Source organism: Mya arenaria, chromosome 8 (assembly GCF_026914265.1).
Source record: "Mya arenaria isolate MELC-2E11 chromosome 8, ASM2691426v1".
NCBI lineage: Eukaryota > Metazoa > Mollusca > Bivalvia > Myida > Myidae > Mya > Mya arenaria.
The window spans coordinates 73,484,745-73,505,655 of NC_069129.1; the positions used below are offsets into that span (position 1 = coordinate 73,484,745).

General features: G+C 33.5%; 1 protein-coding gene across 2 annotated transcripts in view; it reads left to right on the plus strand.

The window, feature by feature from the left end:
- The window catches only part of LOC128242890 (short transient receptor potential channel 7-like), a 279,075-nt gene that overhangs the window by 25,095 nt on the left and 233,069 nt on the right, over positions 1-20,911 (plus strand). The window contains exon 1 of one of the 2 annotated variants that reach the window (XM_052960295.1): positions 6,366-6,696. The exons of the other annotated variant lie outside the window; for it this stretch is intronic. Within the exon in view, the coding sequence (XP_052816255.1) occupies positions 6,615-6,696 (82 nt within the window). The 5' untranslated portion in view covers positions 6,366-6,614. Of the gene's footprint in view, positions 1-6,365; positions 6,697-20,911 lie in introns of those variants that run through there. 2 annotated transcript variants of the gene reach the window in all.

Sequence of the window (20,911 nt, forward strand, 5' to 3'; positions counted from 1 at the left end):
TTATAAACTTGCACAACTAAACATAAAAAATGCACACAACTTTAAACACATTTCCAACAGGTGCTTAGTACGTTAGTTTTTTTTTTCTTTTTTTGTGAGTGGAAAAAAAGCCCATTGGGATTTTTGTCCAAGCATAAGAATATGATAGTATCATCATTTTACGATGAAAAGCAATACTTTTTGACATTTGCGTTTTGATGTTCCATTGGTGTAAGTGTATCTAAACACACATATGTACATATTTGTTTTCCAGCGCTAAAAGATTGATGTGCCACTAAATTGTTGTTAAATTGAAATGTACATCAATCTGCAACTAATGCTGGACGTGCACATGTATTAAAATATTTAATTCTCACACAACAATAAAACGAAAACGACTTTTATGAGGCCAAATGCCAGAAACTTCAAATTCAATAAATGTTTGCATCCCAAAGGCACATTATAGTACATGTAATCTCATTTGCCTCAAGGAAAGTGGATCTCGTTAATTAGACATAACAATTTATAAATTAAGTAGGACGTACACATGCTATTGTAGGTACAAATAGAGTCACAATTCAATACAACAAGATTCAGCCTTTTCCGACGTTCAATGCATACAGGTAAATGCAGCTATGTGCGTGCAAGGACCTAAATGTGAGTGAAGGATGGACTTCGATTGAGTACAAAATTAATAAACACCGACGGTGACACCTGTGTCTATGTTTACTGAAGCTCTCAACTCAGCCAAAGAACAACAAACATTTGAAATGGTGGACAGTTTATAAATAATGAATACCACTTACGTGTCGCGAGGTATATGAATATGCGTGGTTTAATGGGAACTATAAAACTTTTTTTAAGCTGGATAGTTATTTAAAATGCATTCCAATTATGTTATTTTATTTCATTTTATTGAGTCCCAATTTGGAACGCTTTAGATAAAAATGAATCCTACAGAAACATAATTGTAATTGAACACCGAAGAATGAAAAAAGTGTCTGTCCCTCTCATAGAAGCATAGGAAATCAATTATTCTAAGTAATAATACTTACAGCTGTTCGAATTCATTATATACGATACGGCACGAATAATGTTTGTTGTTATTCGACTTTGGTATTGGTTAAATATTTTGCTGCCTAGAAAAACATATACGTGCAAGGCGTCTTAAAAACAATTCTGGGATATATTCGGATTTGATTCGTTCAAGGTCAAATTACACCGTTTTGGAAGAGCCAAATTGTTACATGCCTTGTTCCTTTTAATTAACGCAAGACGGTGAATCAAAGCATGGTTATATTATCTCAGACCATTAGCTTCTTTCCATATTTTTAGTTTTGAAGCTAATTGGTTTGTGATTGCAAAAACATACTGAACATGCTGAATATACTTGATCTACCTTCTTTGCTTGCAGTTTCACCGCATTGTTTGTTTGCCTACTCCAGATGTCTTCACTTTATCGAATACACAGTGGTTACGTACAACTATTTCATTTGTCTTATAAGAAACGTAACTTTTTTCTCACGTTGTTTAAACCTTAATACTAATGTTGAACTTTCTTCACATATATGGTGTTAGGGAGAGTGAAACACTTTAAATCAGTGTTATTTCGTGTGCAAATTGGTAAATTGTCTATAGAATATAGATTTATTTACTAGTCTGTGACCTTAGACAATTTCGGATGTTCTTTTGATATTGAGTAAGTGCGTCAAGAAATACCATGTTCATACACTTAAGTCAATGCTAGACCTTAGAGACAATGGTATTCCTGTGAGCGATGAAATACCGCACTGACATTAAGTAGTGTTCTGGTTCCTGTTAGATGACCATCCAGTGTATTGTATCTCTGATCATACTTACATCTTTGTTTGTATCTAAAACGACACGGTTGAGTATTATAGAATGTACAAATTAGAATAAAGGGTTGCTGAACTAATCCGTCGCACCAATCCCTGAATTTATAACCGTCTTCCAGGAGGGATGTTAAACAGGGTCCCGTGTTTCAGTGCTATGTTCGAGCGAGCGTTATTAAATAAAGGCAGCTTCATCTATAGTATTGTCCTGTCAGTGTTCTATCTTGTGGTCAATATGTCGTAGTGACATAAAAGTAGCCTCTGGTGGTTGTTTTGAAGCAAGACACTCTTCGTTTGTTTATTGATTTCAAACAGAGCACTTCACGATTTATGTGCATCAAGTACATGTATAGGATATGTATCTGCGTTTCAATGTTTGCAGAAACGAGTTCGCCAGAAAAAAAATCATTTTCTGTGAAGAAGCTGTCATTTCTGCAGTAAACAAATTATCATTTCTGCTCTCAACAAGCTGTCGTGTCTTTTGAGAGCAAGCTGACATTTGTGCTGTGTTTTATGAACATCAGTCATTACTGCTATGAACAAGCTGTTTTTTTCTGCTGTGAACTATACGAAATGTCGATTCTGCTGTCAACAAGCTGCCATTTACATTGTGAACACAGTGTCATTTCTTAGGCAAAACGTTTATTTTTAGCTTGGCAGTATTAACCAGTTGCCATAGATATTTCAATTATAGTATCTTATAACTCAAGTAATAATGACTTCGATTTTGTATGGTCCGTCATTAGTCTAAGATGATCAGACTTCCATCCGAGCATTGCGTGAAAGCTTTGCTTGTGAGGACAAAATTAAATGACTCTTGTAGTTCTCTTTTATTATGTTAAAAGTAAAAGAATGGAGAGTGAACACATTGTTTTTTCTATTGGAGAAATTACGAAAAGGAAACGTTCAAGACGAGAAGTTGATCAAGGTAATGTAGTTTCCATGTTTGATATGCATATAGTTGAAATATTCGTATGGTCAAATACATTTTAATGAGTAAAAGTACATTACGTGGCAGCATAATTACAAACTATAAACACAGAACTGGAACGGCAGAAATATACAAGAACGTACCTTTCCTGTTTAAACATTACTCTAGCCTTTTAAGGTAGATAACATTTAGAAAACAATAAATACGGACAGGCTCACTTATAGAGCATATAACAAGCTATGACAATTGATTGAGATAAGACAAAATTAAAATATGTATTTTAAAAAACATATTTGAAGGAATAATGAAACTGATTAACTTAGAATAAGTTGTTTTGGGAATAAAGAGAAAGAAATGAAAGAGAAAGAAGGCGTGAATTATATCGATGAATTACTATTAGATTTGCGTTCATGTGAATAAAGCGATGGCATCATCAAACAACTCTTTGTTTTGCTCTTCTGTCAGGATGCTAAATTGTTGTCTAAACTTGCTCCAAGTTAAGCATAAGTCGCACTATCTAAGTACACGAGGGACATCCTGATTTCCACAAAAATATAGTATGGTAGTAGAGCAGTGTGGTCATTTTCCGTAGCCGAACAGTTTAATTGTTTTCAGTCTATCCAATCGGATAGTTTGAGCCATCTCTCGACAAACTACATATATAACGTTACCCCTTAATATGAACAAACAATATGTTGGCTCTTCAAAATATAAGGTACGGCAATTAAACAAAACGTCGTTAAATATGAAAATTAAACGTCGTATATTTCGAAAAAAATTGTCATCATAGTTGTCCAAAAATAAAATAAACCAATTAAAATTGTATGCTTTTTGTGTATCAAGGTATTCCTACGCCTATATGCTGCTTTATGGTTTGACCCCATCGTTTCGCTTTCACGACTTAAATTGTGTTTAAATGCAATAAGTGTCATGAGATAGAAGTCAAATCTAGAAATAAGACGATTAAGATTTGATGAATAAGAGTGAGGTTCAATAGATCCTGGTTCACTACCCTAGTGGTTTTGCGTTTTATGAAAGATAAGGACTTGCACATTTATTCATTAACTGTCCATTCTATGATATTGTAGAGCAAAATTGTACAAAAGGCCTTGTGTTTTCTCTTGCGAAAATATCAAATTTAAAGGTTTACTCTAGGAAGACAATGTTAAACATTTTCCCTGTTTCAAAATATAATAAAACCATATGCATATTTGAAACATAGTAATATTCAAACAAATAGTATTCAATTTTTAAAAAACTATTTGAAATATTAATATTTGAAATTTGAATAAGCACTGTACATGTACATTGTACATCACGAATACCACCAAGATCCGTTATTTGTCTAAAAATTCCTGTTCGCCACATAGTGCATCAAGGGACATCATCGACTTACAATGTTGTTTCACGGTACATCATGGTCGTAACATTTTTTTCACGGTCCATTGCGCTCATTTAATGGTGTTTTACGGTAGATAATGGACGTCACATGGTGTTTTACGGCACATGATGGACGTCTCATTGTGTTTCACAGTACATCATGATCGTTACATTGCCCCTCACTGTACATAATGATCGTTTACTTGTGTTTTACGGTACATGATGGACGTCACATTGTGTGTCATGGTGCAAAATTCTTGCAGCTCAATTTATGTTTTTTCTTTGCCCAAACATAATAAAAGACCTTTTATTATGAGTTGGAAATCAGTAATAAAGCATACTTTTATAATTACCATTCCTACAAAGACTGTGTGAATGCTTGAATATCCGAGGAAGCATTTCATCACTACTGTTCCAGAAAATATGCTCTTTCTCGTATCAGACAGATAAGGAAGATAATGGCTGATGTCCCACAAATACTATAAGCAGACGACATGTTAAGATTTATAATGCATGTTGTCAACTCAATACCAGCATTTTTTTTATGTCAATCGTTATTTGAAATCGGCTGTCACAGCTGCACGTTATGTGTTTTACTTCTTTAATAGATATCCAGCAGAACCGTAGATAGTTGATTTAGTGCAATATTACATCCCTCAGCACTTATGGTATCATTTTGTAATATTTACACCTTAACCTCCATTCCTTAAATGAACTGCCTTTCGGCAATTGCGTTCATCAATCGATGAACGCAACATCTTCGGATATGTTCGGATCGCAATTTATTGCATAACAATCTACATGAAAAATATTGATACTGTTATTGTTTGTATTGTGTCAACAGGTCCCGTAAAATATAAATCAACATTTTAGAAAGTATTAGTTTTTAAATTTTAAATGAATAATTGCCTTAAGTGTTTGAATTTTACGTTTAAAAGTGATTTCAAGTGGCTGAACTTTTCCCGCGTTATTGTGACGTCATTTGAAAAAATGCTTCCGGTTACAGTCGGGTCGTTCTATTTACAGAATGGATAGGAAAGAGTTACTGAAATATTTTCTTAAATGAAATGAAGTATTTTTTTAACAATTATTGAACGAAATAATGAACTATTGGTGTAAATATAAGTAATGAATTGCGGGCTTGATGTCATTATCGGGGATATGACCGCAATTGGGCTGGTCAAAGTACGCGTGGACTCCACACACTTTGACCAGCCCAATTGCGTTCATACCCCGATAATGACATCAAGCCAGCAATTCATTCCTTAATTGAATTGCGAACTTATTACTGCAGAAGCCTGCTAGGGCTACTGAACAACACTAATATATCCTTTAATAAAGGTTTATATCGACTGTCGAGGGCATAACATACGAGAAAAAGACGTTATCATACTAACTGTTTAGGTCAATATTAAAATTATTACCGTGTCAAAGTCGATGTTCCGCCATTTCCGTTATAACGAGTTTTGAAAAAGCAACACATGTTTTTAAGGGGCCTTAAAAGGCTTTCGTAAATTACTTTTGTCTGAAATAAAAAAAAAATCATTGTAAATGTAAATAAAGTTTAAGCAGTTTATGCTTTATCCAAATGAAATCGGGTTTTGCAATCTTTTAAACTTGAAAAAAGTTTTTTTTGTGTCGAAATAATAGTCAAACAATATTTTCCTTTTTTAATGACCATGCATCCGTATTTCACACAGATATACATCTTCTTCCTTAAGTAAATCTTAGCGAAGTCAATGTTTCAGTCCCTAGTTTTATTGCACATCAATTGATTGAGAACAGACGACACTTGTATGAGACATTGCATCAACATAGAGGATAATGACGACAGAAAAGGAAACTTAAGTATTGCATTAAGACTTATATACCTCATGCTTTATTTTTTCGTTATAATTATTTACTCGTTTCAGTGGCAGATACGTTTTTTTTCAATTCCAGAAATAATGTCGTTCCAAACCCTTATTTTATCAACATTTAATAAATATTTTGTCATTTGTTAGCTATGCGATGACCAAAATGTCGAGAATGAGGAGTGTCATTTTGTATTAAAATGTATACTAATACAAGAAATTCATGCTTTGGACCTGTGCTTTCTGAAGACTATTTCTCTTATCTTACTGACGTTAAAAATTATATGTAATGAATAACAACATCTAAAAGCAGTAGGCGAACTACACTGAAATGTAATGCTTTAAGAATATGTACTCTATATGCTTAGCTTTATACTTGTTTAAATATGCATTGTGCATTTGTTTTTGTGTTTAACATTTGCATGCATCCGCAGTGTATAATGGAAACAAGGGCTTTAATGGTGTGATTAGATAGCAATCATAATTGCGAATGCCAGCATGATTGATGCTTCACATATCGATTAATAATGAAATGCTCAATGTTTCATATAACTGTTCTGTAATTTAAGTGTTAGTATTTTGATTAGCACTCTTACCACATTAAGAGCACATGGCAGCATGTCCGCGTATGGAATTGTGTTTTCTTTGGGTGAAATAACAAACTTGAAGGTTCGCTCAAGAAAAGCTTTAAGGCAACAAGGTGAGACTTATTTCCCTTTAGAACACTTACTGCGATAGTATGTCTAAACGTTTAGAAAATATTCATCTTAAATTTTGTAAATTTTTACTTGGTATCAGATAAATGCGGCTATCAACGTTGCAGTTAATAGAGTGTTAGGGCGTTTTTCCACTGTATATGAAATAGTTAAGTTTTGGTTCAAGCTATATCAAACAGACAGCATTATATTTAAAGCTAAGATATCGAATTAATATTTGGGCGATTAAGAAAATAAACCGAACTGGTTTGCGAACATTAAGTAAATATTAGGTAGGTATGGGTTTTTTAAGTGTTTATGAAAATGTTGCTAATGTTATGCTGATGTTCTCATTACATTTTTGAAACGAAATTAAATTGATAATTTGTTACTTAAATGATTTGAAGAAATAAATGACAATGTTGTACTTAATGACGCGACCTAGTATGCTTAAATTTGTAAAGTTACTGTCATCAGAAAAAATATATCTGCAATATGTATGCTAAGTAAACATATATACGAATCTTCCAAAGCACGTGAATAACATATAATGTAGTGAGCTATTTGAATTTTAAGATTTATACCACTACTTTTATCATTTTACTGTCAATACTATGTTTTGAACTCTGTACACAAACAATAGTTTTTGTAAAGTGAAAATGCTTGATGACCTTTACTTTGTGAAATGGTTCATGGCCCATCCTTACTATGTGCTATTACCTTATGTTCCGTAGTTTGATTTGTTTTCTGTCTCGTTAAGGGCGAATACATCATTGAGTAAGTATTAAGAGAGTAAGAAATGTCATGCAATTTGAATTCCGAATACCATATATATATATAATTATGTTCCGAAATCTACTTTAATTGGTACACCAACTCTTTTAATACCGTTGACTTTGATATTCATAAAACATATGTTTCTCTGTACAATAGGTACTGCTCTAATGCAAGAAATTGTAACATACATTATCAGATTTAAATGGAATGCACGAGACAATAACAACCGTCGGTGACTCGTGGGTCTATCTTTACGAAAGCTTTCAACTCAAACTAAAAACAGAAAACATTTAGAATGGTTAACATTTGGCCAATGAATACCTCTTACGTGTCGCGAGATAAATGACTATGATTGGTTAAATGGGAGCTATAAAACCTTTTTAAGCAATCAATGATCTGCTGGATTGATATTTACATTGCAGTTTTGTTCTTGTTTTATATTATTGAAACTCAATTCTGAACACTTAAAACCGTTCAAGAAACTATTTGTGCACAATGTTCAATTCATTGCCAATATATATGCAAAAAGCTACAGAAACATGCTCAGTAGCAAAAAGTTTAAACATAAACCCGGTTTAGTGGCAATGGGCAAACGCCAAAGACATAGAACACAAAATCACAAACAAGAAACATAGAACAGCACAAAACTCTACAAACAAGTTTACAGTCAGAACATATAAATGTTTTTATGACACATATATTGCACTTTGCATTCACATTTAGACCAATAACTTAAGAGTACAATTGATCTCTAGAACGCTGGTATATGAAAGCTGTAATCCTACATAATTTTAATTAAACAAAACCCTGGAGAAAGAAGATGGTGTCTTTATCTTTCATAAAACGAAATCAATTATCCCTGGTATTGATTGCCGATGCACAATTTTAATAAGTAGAGACCGCGTCCCAAATAAATATTCACGCTGTCAGATTGATTATTTTCGCACAGGTTACTTACAGCTGTGCGAGTAAATTATACGCGATACGGCACGAATATCATAATGTTTTTTCTTCGGAAGGGATGTTAAAAGGGGTCACGTGTGTCAGTGCTTTATTTTGGAAAAAGATGATAAACAATAGTTACAAATAGTACCTATGACTAAAATAACATCCTGACAGAGTCCTAGCTATCTTGTGGCCAATATTACGTAGTGAAGTCTTTGTAGGACGGCGTAAGAAATAACACGTCGTTTACTCACCTATGATATATACAATACAACGGAAGTGACGTCGACGTTAAGTCCTAACACCGCGACGTCACGTTACGTTAGTTCGCCCGTAATACAATACAAATACAATTCATGACAGTGACATAAAACTAGACACTGGTGATTGATTTGTTGCAAAACATTCGCAGTTTGTTTATTGATTTTAAATCGAGCAATTTTAAGAAACATGTGCATCAAGTACATGTAAGCGATATTTTTCAATGTCTGTAGTAAATAGTTTGGAAATAAAAAGTCATTTGCAGTGGTCAAGCCAACATTTAATGCACTTAGCATGTTTCTTTTCTGCTGCAAACAAGTTATCATTTCTGTTGTGAACAACCTGTCATTTCTGCTCGCAACAAGCTGTCATTTCTGTTGTGACCAAGCTGTCATTTGTGATGTGACCAAATTGTTTACTTTCTGTTGTGAACAAGAAGTCAATTCTGCTCTCAAAAAGCTGTCATTTATGTTGTGAGCAAGCTGTCATTTGTGATGTAAACAATTTGTTTAATTTCTGTTGGGAACAATCTGTCATGTTTACACTCAACAAGCTGTCATTTCTGCTATGAACAAGTTGTCATTTGTGTTTGAGCAAGCTGTCATTTGTGATGTGAACAGTTAGTTTCATTTCTGCTGTGAACAAACTGTCATTTCTGTTGTGAACAGGTTGTAAGTACTGCTGTGAACAAGCTGTTATTTCTGAAGTGAACTAGCCATCATTCTAAAGTCAACAAGCTGTCATTTACATTGTGAACAACTTGTCATTTCTTTGGCAAAACGTTTTTTTAGTGAGAGAATGTTATCCAGTTGCCATAGATATATCTATGATAGTATCTTATAACTCAATGAATAATGACTTCGATTTTGTATTGTCCGTCATTAGTCTTAGATGATCAGATACATATGTACATAACGTGGCAGCATAATTACAAACTATAAAAACACGACTGGAACGGTCGAAATATACAAGCATGTAACTCCTCTGTTTAAGCACTACTCAAGCTTTTTAAGGTAGACAACATTTAGAAAACAATAAATACGTACAGGCTCACTTTGAAAGAATACAACATGCGATGATAATTGATTGAGATAAGACAAATTTCAATATATATTTTGAAAACATATTTGAAGGAATAAAGACACTGATTAAAGTAGAATAAGTGGTTTTGATAATAAAGAGAAACAAATGAAAGAGAAATAAGGCGTGAATTATATCAATGAATTACTATTTGATTTGCTGTCATGTGAATACAGCGATGACATCATCAAACAACTCTTTGTTTTGCTTTTCTGTCAGAATGTCGTCACCATATAATACAGAATGTTGGTTATTTTAGTCTAAATTTACTCCAAGTTAAGCATAAATCGCACTATATAAGTACACGGGGGACATCCGGATTTCCACAACAATATAGAAGGGTAGTAGAGCAATATTTTTAACAAGTGTGCAGAACCTGTGTTCATTTGCTGTAGCCGAACAGTTTAATTGTTTTCAGTCTATCCAATCAGGTAGTTTAAGCCTTCTCTCGACAAACTACATATATAACGTTACCCCTTAATATGAACAAACAATATGTTGGCTCTTCAAAATATAAGGTACGGCAATTAAAAAAGCGTCGTTAAATATGATAATTAAACGTCGTATATTTCGATAAACATTTTCACCATATTTGTCCAAATATCAACCAGTTAAGAGTGTGTACTTTTTGTGTATCAAGGTATCCCCACGCCTATATGCTGCTTTATGGTTTGACCCTGCCGTTACGCCATCACGACTTTAATTGTCGTTAAATGCAATACGTGACCTGAAATAGAAGTCAAATCTAGAAATAAGACGATAAAGATTTGAAGAATAAGAGTGAGATTCAACAGATCCGGGTTCGATACCCTGGTTATTTTGCGTTTCATGAAAGATAAGTACTGTCACATTTATTCATTAACTGTCCATCCTATGATACTGTAGAGTAAAATTGTACAAAGCGCCTTGTGTTTTCTCTTGCGAAAATATCAAATTTAAAAGTTTACTCTAGGAAGACAATGTTAAACATTTTCCCTGTTTCAAAATATAATAAACAGGCATATGCATAACTTTATTTGAAACAAAGTTATATTTAAACAAATATTATTTACTTTTTTATAAACTTTTTGGAACATAATATTTGAAATTTAAATAAGCACTGTACATGTATCTTGTACATCACGAATACCATTAAGATAACCCCTTATCCGTCATTTGTCTTAAAAATTATGTTTGCCACATAGTGGATCAAGGGACATCATCGACTTTAAATGTTTCTAAGTGTATCATTGACTTTAAATTGTTGGTTCACAGTACATCATGGTCGTCACATGGTTTTTCACGGTGCGATATGCTCATTTGATGGTGTTTTACGGTACATGATGGGCGTCACATGGTGTTTCATGGTACATAATGGACGTCACATGGTGTTTTACGGTACATAGTGGACGTCACTAGGTGTTTCATGGTACATAATGGACGCCACATGGTGTTTCAATGTACATTATGATCGTGATATTGCCCCTCACGGTACGAAATGACCGTTTAATTGTGTTTTACGGTACATGATGGACGTCACATGGTGTTTCAAGGTACATCATGATCTTGACATTCCCCCCCCCACGGTACGAAATGATCGTTTACTTGTGTTTTACGGTACATGATGGACCTCACATGGTGTCTCATGGTACAACATACTTGCAGCTCAATTCATGTTTTTTATTATGAGTTTAAAATCCGTAATAAAGCAAACTTTTATAATTACCATCTCTACAAAGACTGTGTGAATGCATGAATATCCGAGGAAGCATTTCATCAGTTCTGTTCCAGTAAATATTGTCTTTCTACTATCAGACAGATTAGAAAACCAATCATCGCTGATAATGGCTTATGTCGAACAAATATTATAAGTATACGACATGTCAAGACTATAATGCATGTTGTGTACTGAATACCTACATTTTTTTATGTCAATCGTTATTTGAAATCGGCTGTCATAGCTGCACGTTATGTGTTTTACTTCTTCAATAGATGTACAGCAAAACCGAAGATATTTGATTAAGCACAATGTTACATCCCTCAGCACTATGGTATCATTTTGTATTGAATTGCGAACTTATTACTACAGAAGCCTGTTAGGGCTACTGAACAACACTAATAATATATCCTTAATATAGGTTTAAAAAAAAATACGTTATTATACTAACTGTCAATTTTAAAGTTATTACTGCTTCAAAGTCGATGTACCGCCTGTTTCCGTTATAACCAGTTTTGAAAAAAAATGTTCCTATTGTTTAGCCTTAAAAGGCTTTCGTAGATTACTTTTATTTGAAATAAATTAATTAAAATAAAAGAACCTTGTAGATAAAGCTAAAGCAGTTTATTCAAACTGATATCGGGTTTTGCAATCTTTTAAACTTCAAAAAGCATATTTCCTTATCAATGACAATGCATCCGGATTTTACACAGATATGTATCTACTTCCTCAAGTCCATCTTAGCGAAGTCATGTTTCAGTCCCTAGTCTTATACCACAATTCTTGATTGAGAATAGACGACACTTGTATTGCATCAAAAAAAAGGATAATGACGATAGAGGAGGATAATTAAGTATTGCATTTCGACATTTATACCTCATGCTTTATATTTTTCGTGATAATTATTTACTCGTTTCAGGGGCAGATAAGTTTGATTCTTTTCAATTCCAGAAATAGTGTCATTTCGTCCAGAGAACTGGCAGCTGGATTTGGACCAATGGGGCTGATAGACAGTTTCAATGACAAATTACCTGTTGATATATCCATTGTAAAACAACTTTTTCCGAACTCTTATATAAACATTATATAAACATTTGGTCAACAGATGCTAGATCTATGCCGAAAATTAGGAATGTATTCAGTGTTTAATCGAGACCTTAAAGTTGAAAGCTACAGCGGTATTTGAACATTGAACTGACCAAACCTGATCGTTTCTTACTGGCTCAGTTATGAACTGGTATATTACTTATAAAAATAGAAACTGGGTTGTTTCTTGGTCTGTCTGGCTATGCGATGACCAAGAAGTTGAGAATGAGGAATGTCATTTAGTATTAAAATGTATACTAATACAAAAATTTCATACTTTGGACCTGTGCTTTCTGAAGACTATTTCGCTTATCTTACTGAGTTAAAAAATAATAAATCTAATGAATATAAGGCAGTAGGCGAACTACACTGTAAAATGTTATGCTTCAAGAATATGTACTCTATATGCATAGCTTTGTACTTGTTTAAATATGCATTGTGCAATTTATTTTTTTGTATTTAACATTTGCATGCATCCGCAGTGTATAAACAACCAAGTACAGTTAATTCACTTGAATTCAATATAAAAAACAATCTAAATTAAGAACTCTTTGCTTAAGAGAAACAGGACTGCGACTTAAGGATGCGACAAATTCATATACGTCAATATTTGTACCAATGCTTGCGAAATGTTTATATTAAGAAGGCTCATAGGCCTGGTGCGCCTGGTGTTATCATGGTTTATATTTCATGCTGTGAATATCATTTGTGTTATGCACATGTCACTTGGAAAACAGTTTCAAACAAATCGGTACAGTTAGTTCATTTCCAAATGGAAACAAGGGCTTTAATGGTGTGATTAGATAACAATCATAAACGCGAATGCCAGTATGATTGATGCTTCATATATTGATTAATAATGAAATGCTCAATGTTTCATATAACTGTTCTGTAATTTAAGTGTTAGCATTTTGTTTAGCACTCTTACCACATTAAGATCACATGGCAGCATGTCCGCGTATGGAGTTGTGTTCTCTTTGGGGGAAATAACAAACTTGAAGGTTCGCTCAAGAAAAGCTTTAAGGCAACAAGGTAAGACTAATTTCCCTTTAGAACAATCACTGCGATAGTATGTCTAAACGTTTAGAAAATATTCATCTTAAATTTTGGAAAACTTAAATTGATATAAGACAAATTGTGGGTAGCAACGTTGCAGTTAATAGAGTGTTAGGGTGTTTTTCCACTGTATATGAAATAGTTAAGTTTTGGTTTAAGCTATATCAAACAGACAGCATTATATTAAAAGCTAAGATATTGAATTAGCATTTAGGCGTTTAAGATAATAAACCGAACTGGTTTGCTAACGTTAAGTAAATATTAGCTAGGTATGGATGTTTAGGTGTTTTTAAAATGTTACTAATGTAATGTTGATGTCCTTATTTTATTGTTTAAACGAAAAGTATTTTATGATTATTTGCTAAAATGACATGAAGGAATAAATGACCATGTTGTACTTAATGACGCGACATAGTATGCTTAAATTGTACAATTACTGTCATCAGAAGATAAATCTGAAATGTAGCAGTGAGATATTTCATCTCAGATTAATACCACTACTGTTATTATTTTGCTGTTAATACTATGTTTTGAACTCTGTACACCAATATTATTTGTAAAGTGAAAATGCTTGATGACCTTTATTTTGTGAAATGATTTATACTTATATATTCCATATAAGATACATCCTTACTATGCGCCCTTACCATAGTTTTATGTCTTATTAAGGGAGTATACATCTTCGATAAAGTATTAAGAGAGAAAGAAATGTCATTCAGTTCGAATTTCCTAATGCCATATATATATAAATATAATTATGTTCCGAAATCCACCATAATTGGTAAACCAACTCTTTCAATACCGTTGCATTTGATATTCGTAAAACAGATGCTTCTTTGTACAATATGAAATGCCCTAATGCAAAAACTTTCAACAGACATTAGGCCAAATAAAAAAATAGGTCTGTTTCAGGTTACCCGACCGACCCTATTTTTTCCCGCCGACCCTAACCTATTTTTCCCTGAAAAAAAGTGTGATTTGGGTACGAAAAGCATTTGTTACGAAATGTATGTACGTAAAGTTGACAATATTAGAGTTGGATTTCTGAATGTATTTACCGTACTTCACCTTAGAGTTCGGACACCTTAAAATAATTAATTTTTCTCTCTCCGAATTCATAGAAAATAACCATTTTTACAATTTATCTACATGTATGGTAAACCTGCCTTTTTTCTTCATGTCTGCATTTTACCACTTATTAATTTATCCGTAGTTATCAATGGTTATTACGCCTACAAGAGTAACTCCTTCATCAAGTTAATTAAAATCCCATTCAACACCATTTTATACATGCATTGAAATGAATAAACACCTTTATCGGCTTCAGATCAAACAGTCACATTGTGTGACGTCACATAACTCTCAGTTATACCGACGAGGATCTCATGGAGAGCATGGATATTGCTACGCAGGATTAATGTTTCTGAGTGGTGTTTTCGATTGTAACTAAGTATTGCATTTCTAACTTTAATTCATCACATTAAATAGTTACCTGTAGCATGTGTTGATTTTTTATTGTTCTATTGATGTTACAATGAGTATTACTGTACGATTATTGCTTCATAAAGTCTATATTAAAAGTGTGGTACCAGTTTCAAAGTTTATTGGTTTTACAAACATGTCATGTCTGTGTTTTCTTAATCTCTTGATTGCCCTTGTTGTTTCTTTAATCCTCCATTAAATATATCACACATCCTTTTCCAACAGGCAATAAATCGTTTAGGATGGGTAGTAACTAACTAACTTATCACAGTGATGTATACGGTTAGGTAATCTAGCCAGGCATTGTAACGATAAAAATCAATAATTTTTGTCTGTGAGACTTAGTTACTGTAAAAATTACAATCGATGTCCTTTGGGTGTCCGAAAATTAGGTACCTAAAATAAATTATTCTGAAAATAATAATGGATGTCCGAATTTTTAGATTGCCCGAACTCTAAGGTGAATTACGGGTAGTTTGTGCTTGTGTGGCAGATATATTTCAATTCCTGAACTATATTTTCTTGTCAGATACAAATGTGTCAGATACTGACTTTCGGATTGATATGTCAGACTTAAGTTTGCAATTTTGGCAATAAAACCTGCATGCTACTTGTTCTTCAAACCTGAACCCCCAAGTCCTCTTGACAGCATTGAGGTTTCCATGGCTGATGGCTTATATGGTTAATTTGCTGTCCCACTCTTCATGTAATTATGTTACAGGGAGATTAGCATTCTACAGAGGGTGATTGAAAGCAAAAGGGTGCATAAAGAAAAGTAAAACCGTTCCTGGAAAGTCTTAAATAATAGCAGAGTGGTGTACCATAACTTAGTTGAAATCCAACCATCATTGTCAAAGTATTTAACCAGACTAATAAAGAATGTTTCCTTTGAAGCATGGAACATGTTTATAAACTACTGATAAACCTGAAAATTGATGACTTTTATTTTTGTTACTTTCTGAGTCAACAGTTATTGAAATCAATATATCAAAAAAAATATATATATAAAAAAAATAAAAAAAATATTCCGACCTACCCACCCTATTTTTTTAGGCAGCGTTACCTGAAACGCACCTATTTTTTATTTGGCCTTATCAGATTTAAATGGAATGCAAGAGGCAATAACAACCGTCGGTGACAAGTGGGTCTATGTTTACGAAAGCTTTCAACTCAAACTAAAAACAGCAATCATTTAGAATGGTTAACATTTGGTTAATTAGTACCACTTACGTGTTGCGAGATATATGACTATGATTGGTTAAAAGGGAGCTATAAAACCTTTTTAAGCAGTCAATGATCTGCTCGATTGTTATTTACATTGCATGTTTGTTTTATATTATTGAAACTCAATTCCGAACACTTGAAAGCGTTCAAGAAGCTATTTGTGCACAGTATTTAATTTAATCGCCAAGTTTACAGTCAGAACATATGTTTATTACAACATATGTTTGTCTAACACATATATTGCACTTTGCATTCACATTCAGACCAATACCTTAAAAATACAATTGATATCTAGTACGCTAGTATATGAAAGCTTGAACCCTACAGAAACATAATTGTAATTAAACAAAACCCCAAAGAATGAAGATATTGTCTTTCTCTCTCATATTAGGAAATTAATTATCCCTGGTAATGGTTGTCGACGCACAATTTTATTAAGTAGAGACCGAGTCCCAAATAGATATGCACGCTGTCAGATTGATTATTTCCGCACAGGTTACTTACAGCTGTGCGAGTAAATTATATGCGATACGGCACGAATTTTATAACACAAAGATAACACATAATGTTTGTTGTTGGGAAGGGATGTTAAAAAGGGTCCCGTGTGTGTCAGTGCTATATTCGGGTAAACGTTAGTAACCAATAGTAGTTGTAACTAAGATAACATCCTGACAGCGTCCTAGCTATTTTGTAGCCAATATTTCGTCTTTGTAAGACGGAGTAGGAAATAACACGGCGTTTCAGGGTTCGATCCTCTTCCTCAGATATGATATACAGAACAGAACAGAACAGAAAATTTATTTTGACTTAAGCATATAAACAGCTCATCGTCACATTACACAACATACACAATACGCATACACATACAAATAAATAATACATAGATGAATAAATGCATGAATTATTCAATTTCTATATATATGGTGATAGAGAAAAAACAACAACAACAAAACAACAACAACAGCTTTCATCGCGCCTATAGATACCTGTGAGAGTGTTCACTCCCTACTCTCCATAGAGGAACGTTTAGGCAAATGTTAGGCAAGGGTACTTTAAAAGAATACAGTGGTTTGATCACTAAATAGTTATCAGCGCAAAGATAACAATACAAATACAACTAATCTTAAGACATCTACAAAACACATGGGATAACATCCAGTACAAGGATATAAATATTTCTAGAAAAAGCATATATGTATTCAAACATAATCATTTCTTTCTTTGAAAGCTTTTAAACAATAAATAGCTAGTTTAACCAGAAGAGGTTTATTATCTGTTTGCAGTAAGGTAATAAATTTTTCCATACTAGGATGTCTTGAATAGTAATTTGGCAAATACCTTCTACGAATATCAGCATATAGTGGACATCTTAAAACGAAATGGTACTCGTCTTCTATATCGTTAAGGTTGCAATAGGTACATTTTCTATCATGTCTTGCAATACCATTATGTCGGCCAACTTCAATATTTAACCTATGGGAAGATAGCCGTAATTGTGCAAGCACTTGTCTGTATTTGATATTGTCTAATAGAGAAATATAATTAGAAACTTGGTAATTACATTTAAATTTTTTATATATATTTAATGAACTACAGCTATCCATACCCACTCTCCATTCTGAGATATAAATATCTCGTAATCTATTTCTAAGCAGAGGTACAAATGCAGACGTATTCACTGATTCGGGGAATAACCAAACATCATTAAAACCTGAGCGTTGTAATACATCTCGAACATTCGAGGCCCAATTTATGACAGCAGGATTTAGTTCTACTTCACTCACTTCCTTTAAAATGATAGTTCTTAAAATACAATTCTTAGATTTGCATGTAAACAATTTAACAAAGTATTTGATGCATCGCATGTATCTTTCAATATACAATGGGAACCGGCCCAGCTCGCTATATAGAGAAAGAGTATTTGTCGACCTTTTCACTTTGAGGATCCATTTACAAAACCTTTTTTGCACTCTTTCCAAACATTCATACTTACCAAATCCCCATACCTCCGATCCATAATTAAGTATAGACATAACATATGCATCAAACAGATTAAAAAGAATATGGACAGGGGCGAGTGTATCTTTTATAACCGCAAATAGACTATTCATAGACCTTATAGCTTTGCCAGCTAAAGTTTTAGCTGCTTGAGCAAATGAGCCACCAGATGAGAAAACAACACCAAGATAATTGAAGGAATTTACGATTTCTACAACAACACCTTTATATTTCCATTCAACATTTTGTGACAATCTACCGCCTTTTCTAAATACAACTATTTTAGTTTTTTCAATATTTACAGTGAGATTCCAGCGATCACAGTATGTTTGTAAGTTATCTAATGACGTCTGAAGGCCTTCTTTCGACTCTGACATTAACACAGCATCGTCTGCAAACAACAACAGAAAGATATTTATTTCATCGAGAGAGATCCCGGCATAAGTTCCTTGTTGCATATGTAACTCTATATCATTTAAAAACAGAGAGAAACAAATCGGGGAAGTTATTTCCCCTTGAAATAATCCGACATTACTATCAAAGAAATCAGACAATGTCCCAACATGTTTAACACAAAGCTTCACTTCCTCGTACATTGAGCGTAAAAGGGCCAGTAATTTACCATCGACGCCGGATTTTATTAGTTTATACCATAGCCTGCTCCTACTTATACTGTCATACGCCTTTTTAAAGTCCACAAAACAACAATACAACTTCTTTTTAGAGTTTAACTGTCTTCGGATCAATGATTGTAATATAAATATAGGATCTACTGTACTACAATTGTTCTTAAAACCAAATTGTGCATCCGTGAGAACATCGTACTCCATCGCCCATTTCTTAATCCTCTCATTTAATATACCGGTGAACAACTTTGCAAAGCAACTGATCAGTGTAATCCCCCTGTAGTTGTTAGGGTCCGAAAGATCTCCTTTCTTATATATGGGAATAATAGCCCCGTTAGCCCATGACTTGGGAAACGTGCCCTTGTTAAGGATAGTGTTAAAAAACAAATGCAATGGCTTGATCAAAACCGGAACACTGGTTTTAAAATATTCGTATAAAACATTATCTATGGAACATGCCTTATTATTACCAAGTCTACTAATCGCCTTTAAAATTTCTTCTTCACTGATTAATCTATCAAGACAATCAAACGTAGGTGAATTACCATTATTGTTCCTATCAAAATCTGCTAAAAACTCAGAGCTTAAATCATCATCATGGTCCTGAGCACCAGACATCAACCCTTCGAAATATACCTTAAAATCCTCATTTGGAATATCGTCACCCTTTTGACTTGTAGCCTTTACCCTAAAAATCTTCCAAAACTCCCTAGGTGATTTTCTACGCATGTCATTCATTTTTTTACTACGCTCTGCGTGAAATGATAATTTGGACTTTCTACACTGGTATTTATAATCTTTTTTGGCCTGTAAAACTCTCTCTCTCCCTTCATTACCTGATGCCTTATTAAAATTTGTCAAGTATTCTTTATATACTAATAACTTTTGTTTGCAACTCTCATCATACCAATCTTTTTTATTCTTATCACCATCAATGAAATAAGTTCGGGCGGGCCTCTTTGACCTCTTAGAAAAATATTTATCACCCTTACTGCAAATATAATTTGTAAAAATAGACGTCAATGTATCAATATTGCAGGTCTCATTGATTTCTACGTTTAAATCCCGCTCGAGGCAATGTATATCAGTTGACAAATCATCAACAAAAACAGTCTGGAAATTTGGATCCCATTTATAATAGGTATTTCTATATTCCGACTTTGTATGTATTAAAGTATTGATTTTCACTGCGAACTTCACGGGTGCATGATTTGAGAATACATTAAAATCGCCAACCTCAAAACTCGACAATGAATCAAAATTATCCAATGATGTAAGTAAATAATCCACTAAGCTCTGACCGTTATGTGTCATGCACGTGAACTTGCCGGGGTCATTGAACAGACGACCATTCACAATACGTATATTTGTAGCCTTACACAAATCAAGCATACAATCCCCAAAACGATTGGAGGTAAAATCACGTGATTGCCGAGGCGTGGGAAAATCTATCTCATCTACGTCATCGCTGTCAAGGCTACGATCAAACTCAATGTAATCCCTTTTATGACCTACTCTACTATTTGTATCACCTGTAATAAAAAGTTTACCAAATTGGCTGAAATATGTAATATCCTGCTCTAACTGCATAAATAAATCAATATCATAAATGGCATGTACCGGGCTTGCTTCCGGGCTTATATAAGTAGCACAAATGTAAATATTTGACTCGAGATTAAAAAACAACTTATCAAACTTTAGCCATACTATGCAATCAATAGTATTTCTAACAACAGATACCCCCTTTCTTATATTATTTTTGATATAAATGATGATACCACCACTCGGACGTGTTGCCCTGCGGTTTTGAAATCTCCTAAATGAATGAATTGGTTTACTATAATTTTTTAATTCAATATTTGATCTAGAATTTGTCCATGTTTCGCTTAAGCATATAACATCATACTTAGAAATAAAATCAACAAACTCTGGTGATGATCGTTTTTCAGCACTAAGACCTTCAATGTTCCATGACAAGAATTTGAGAAC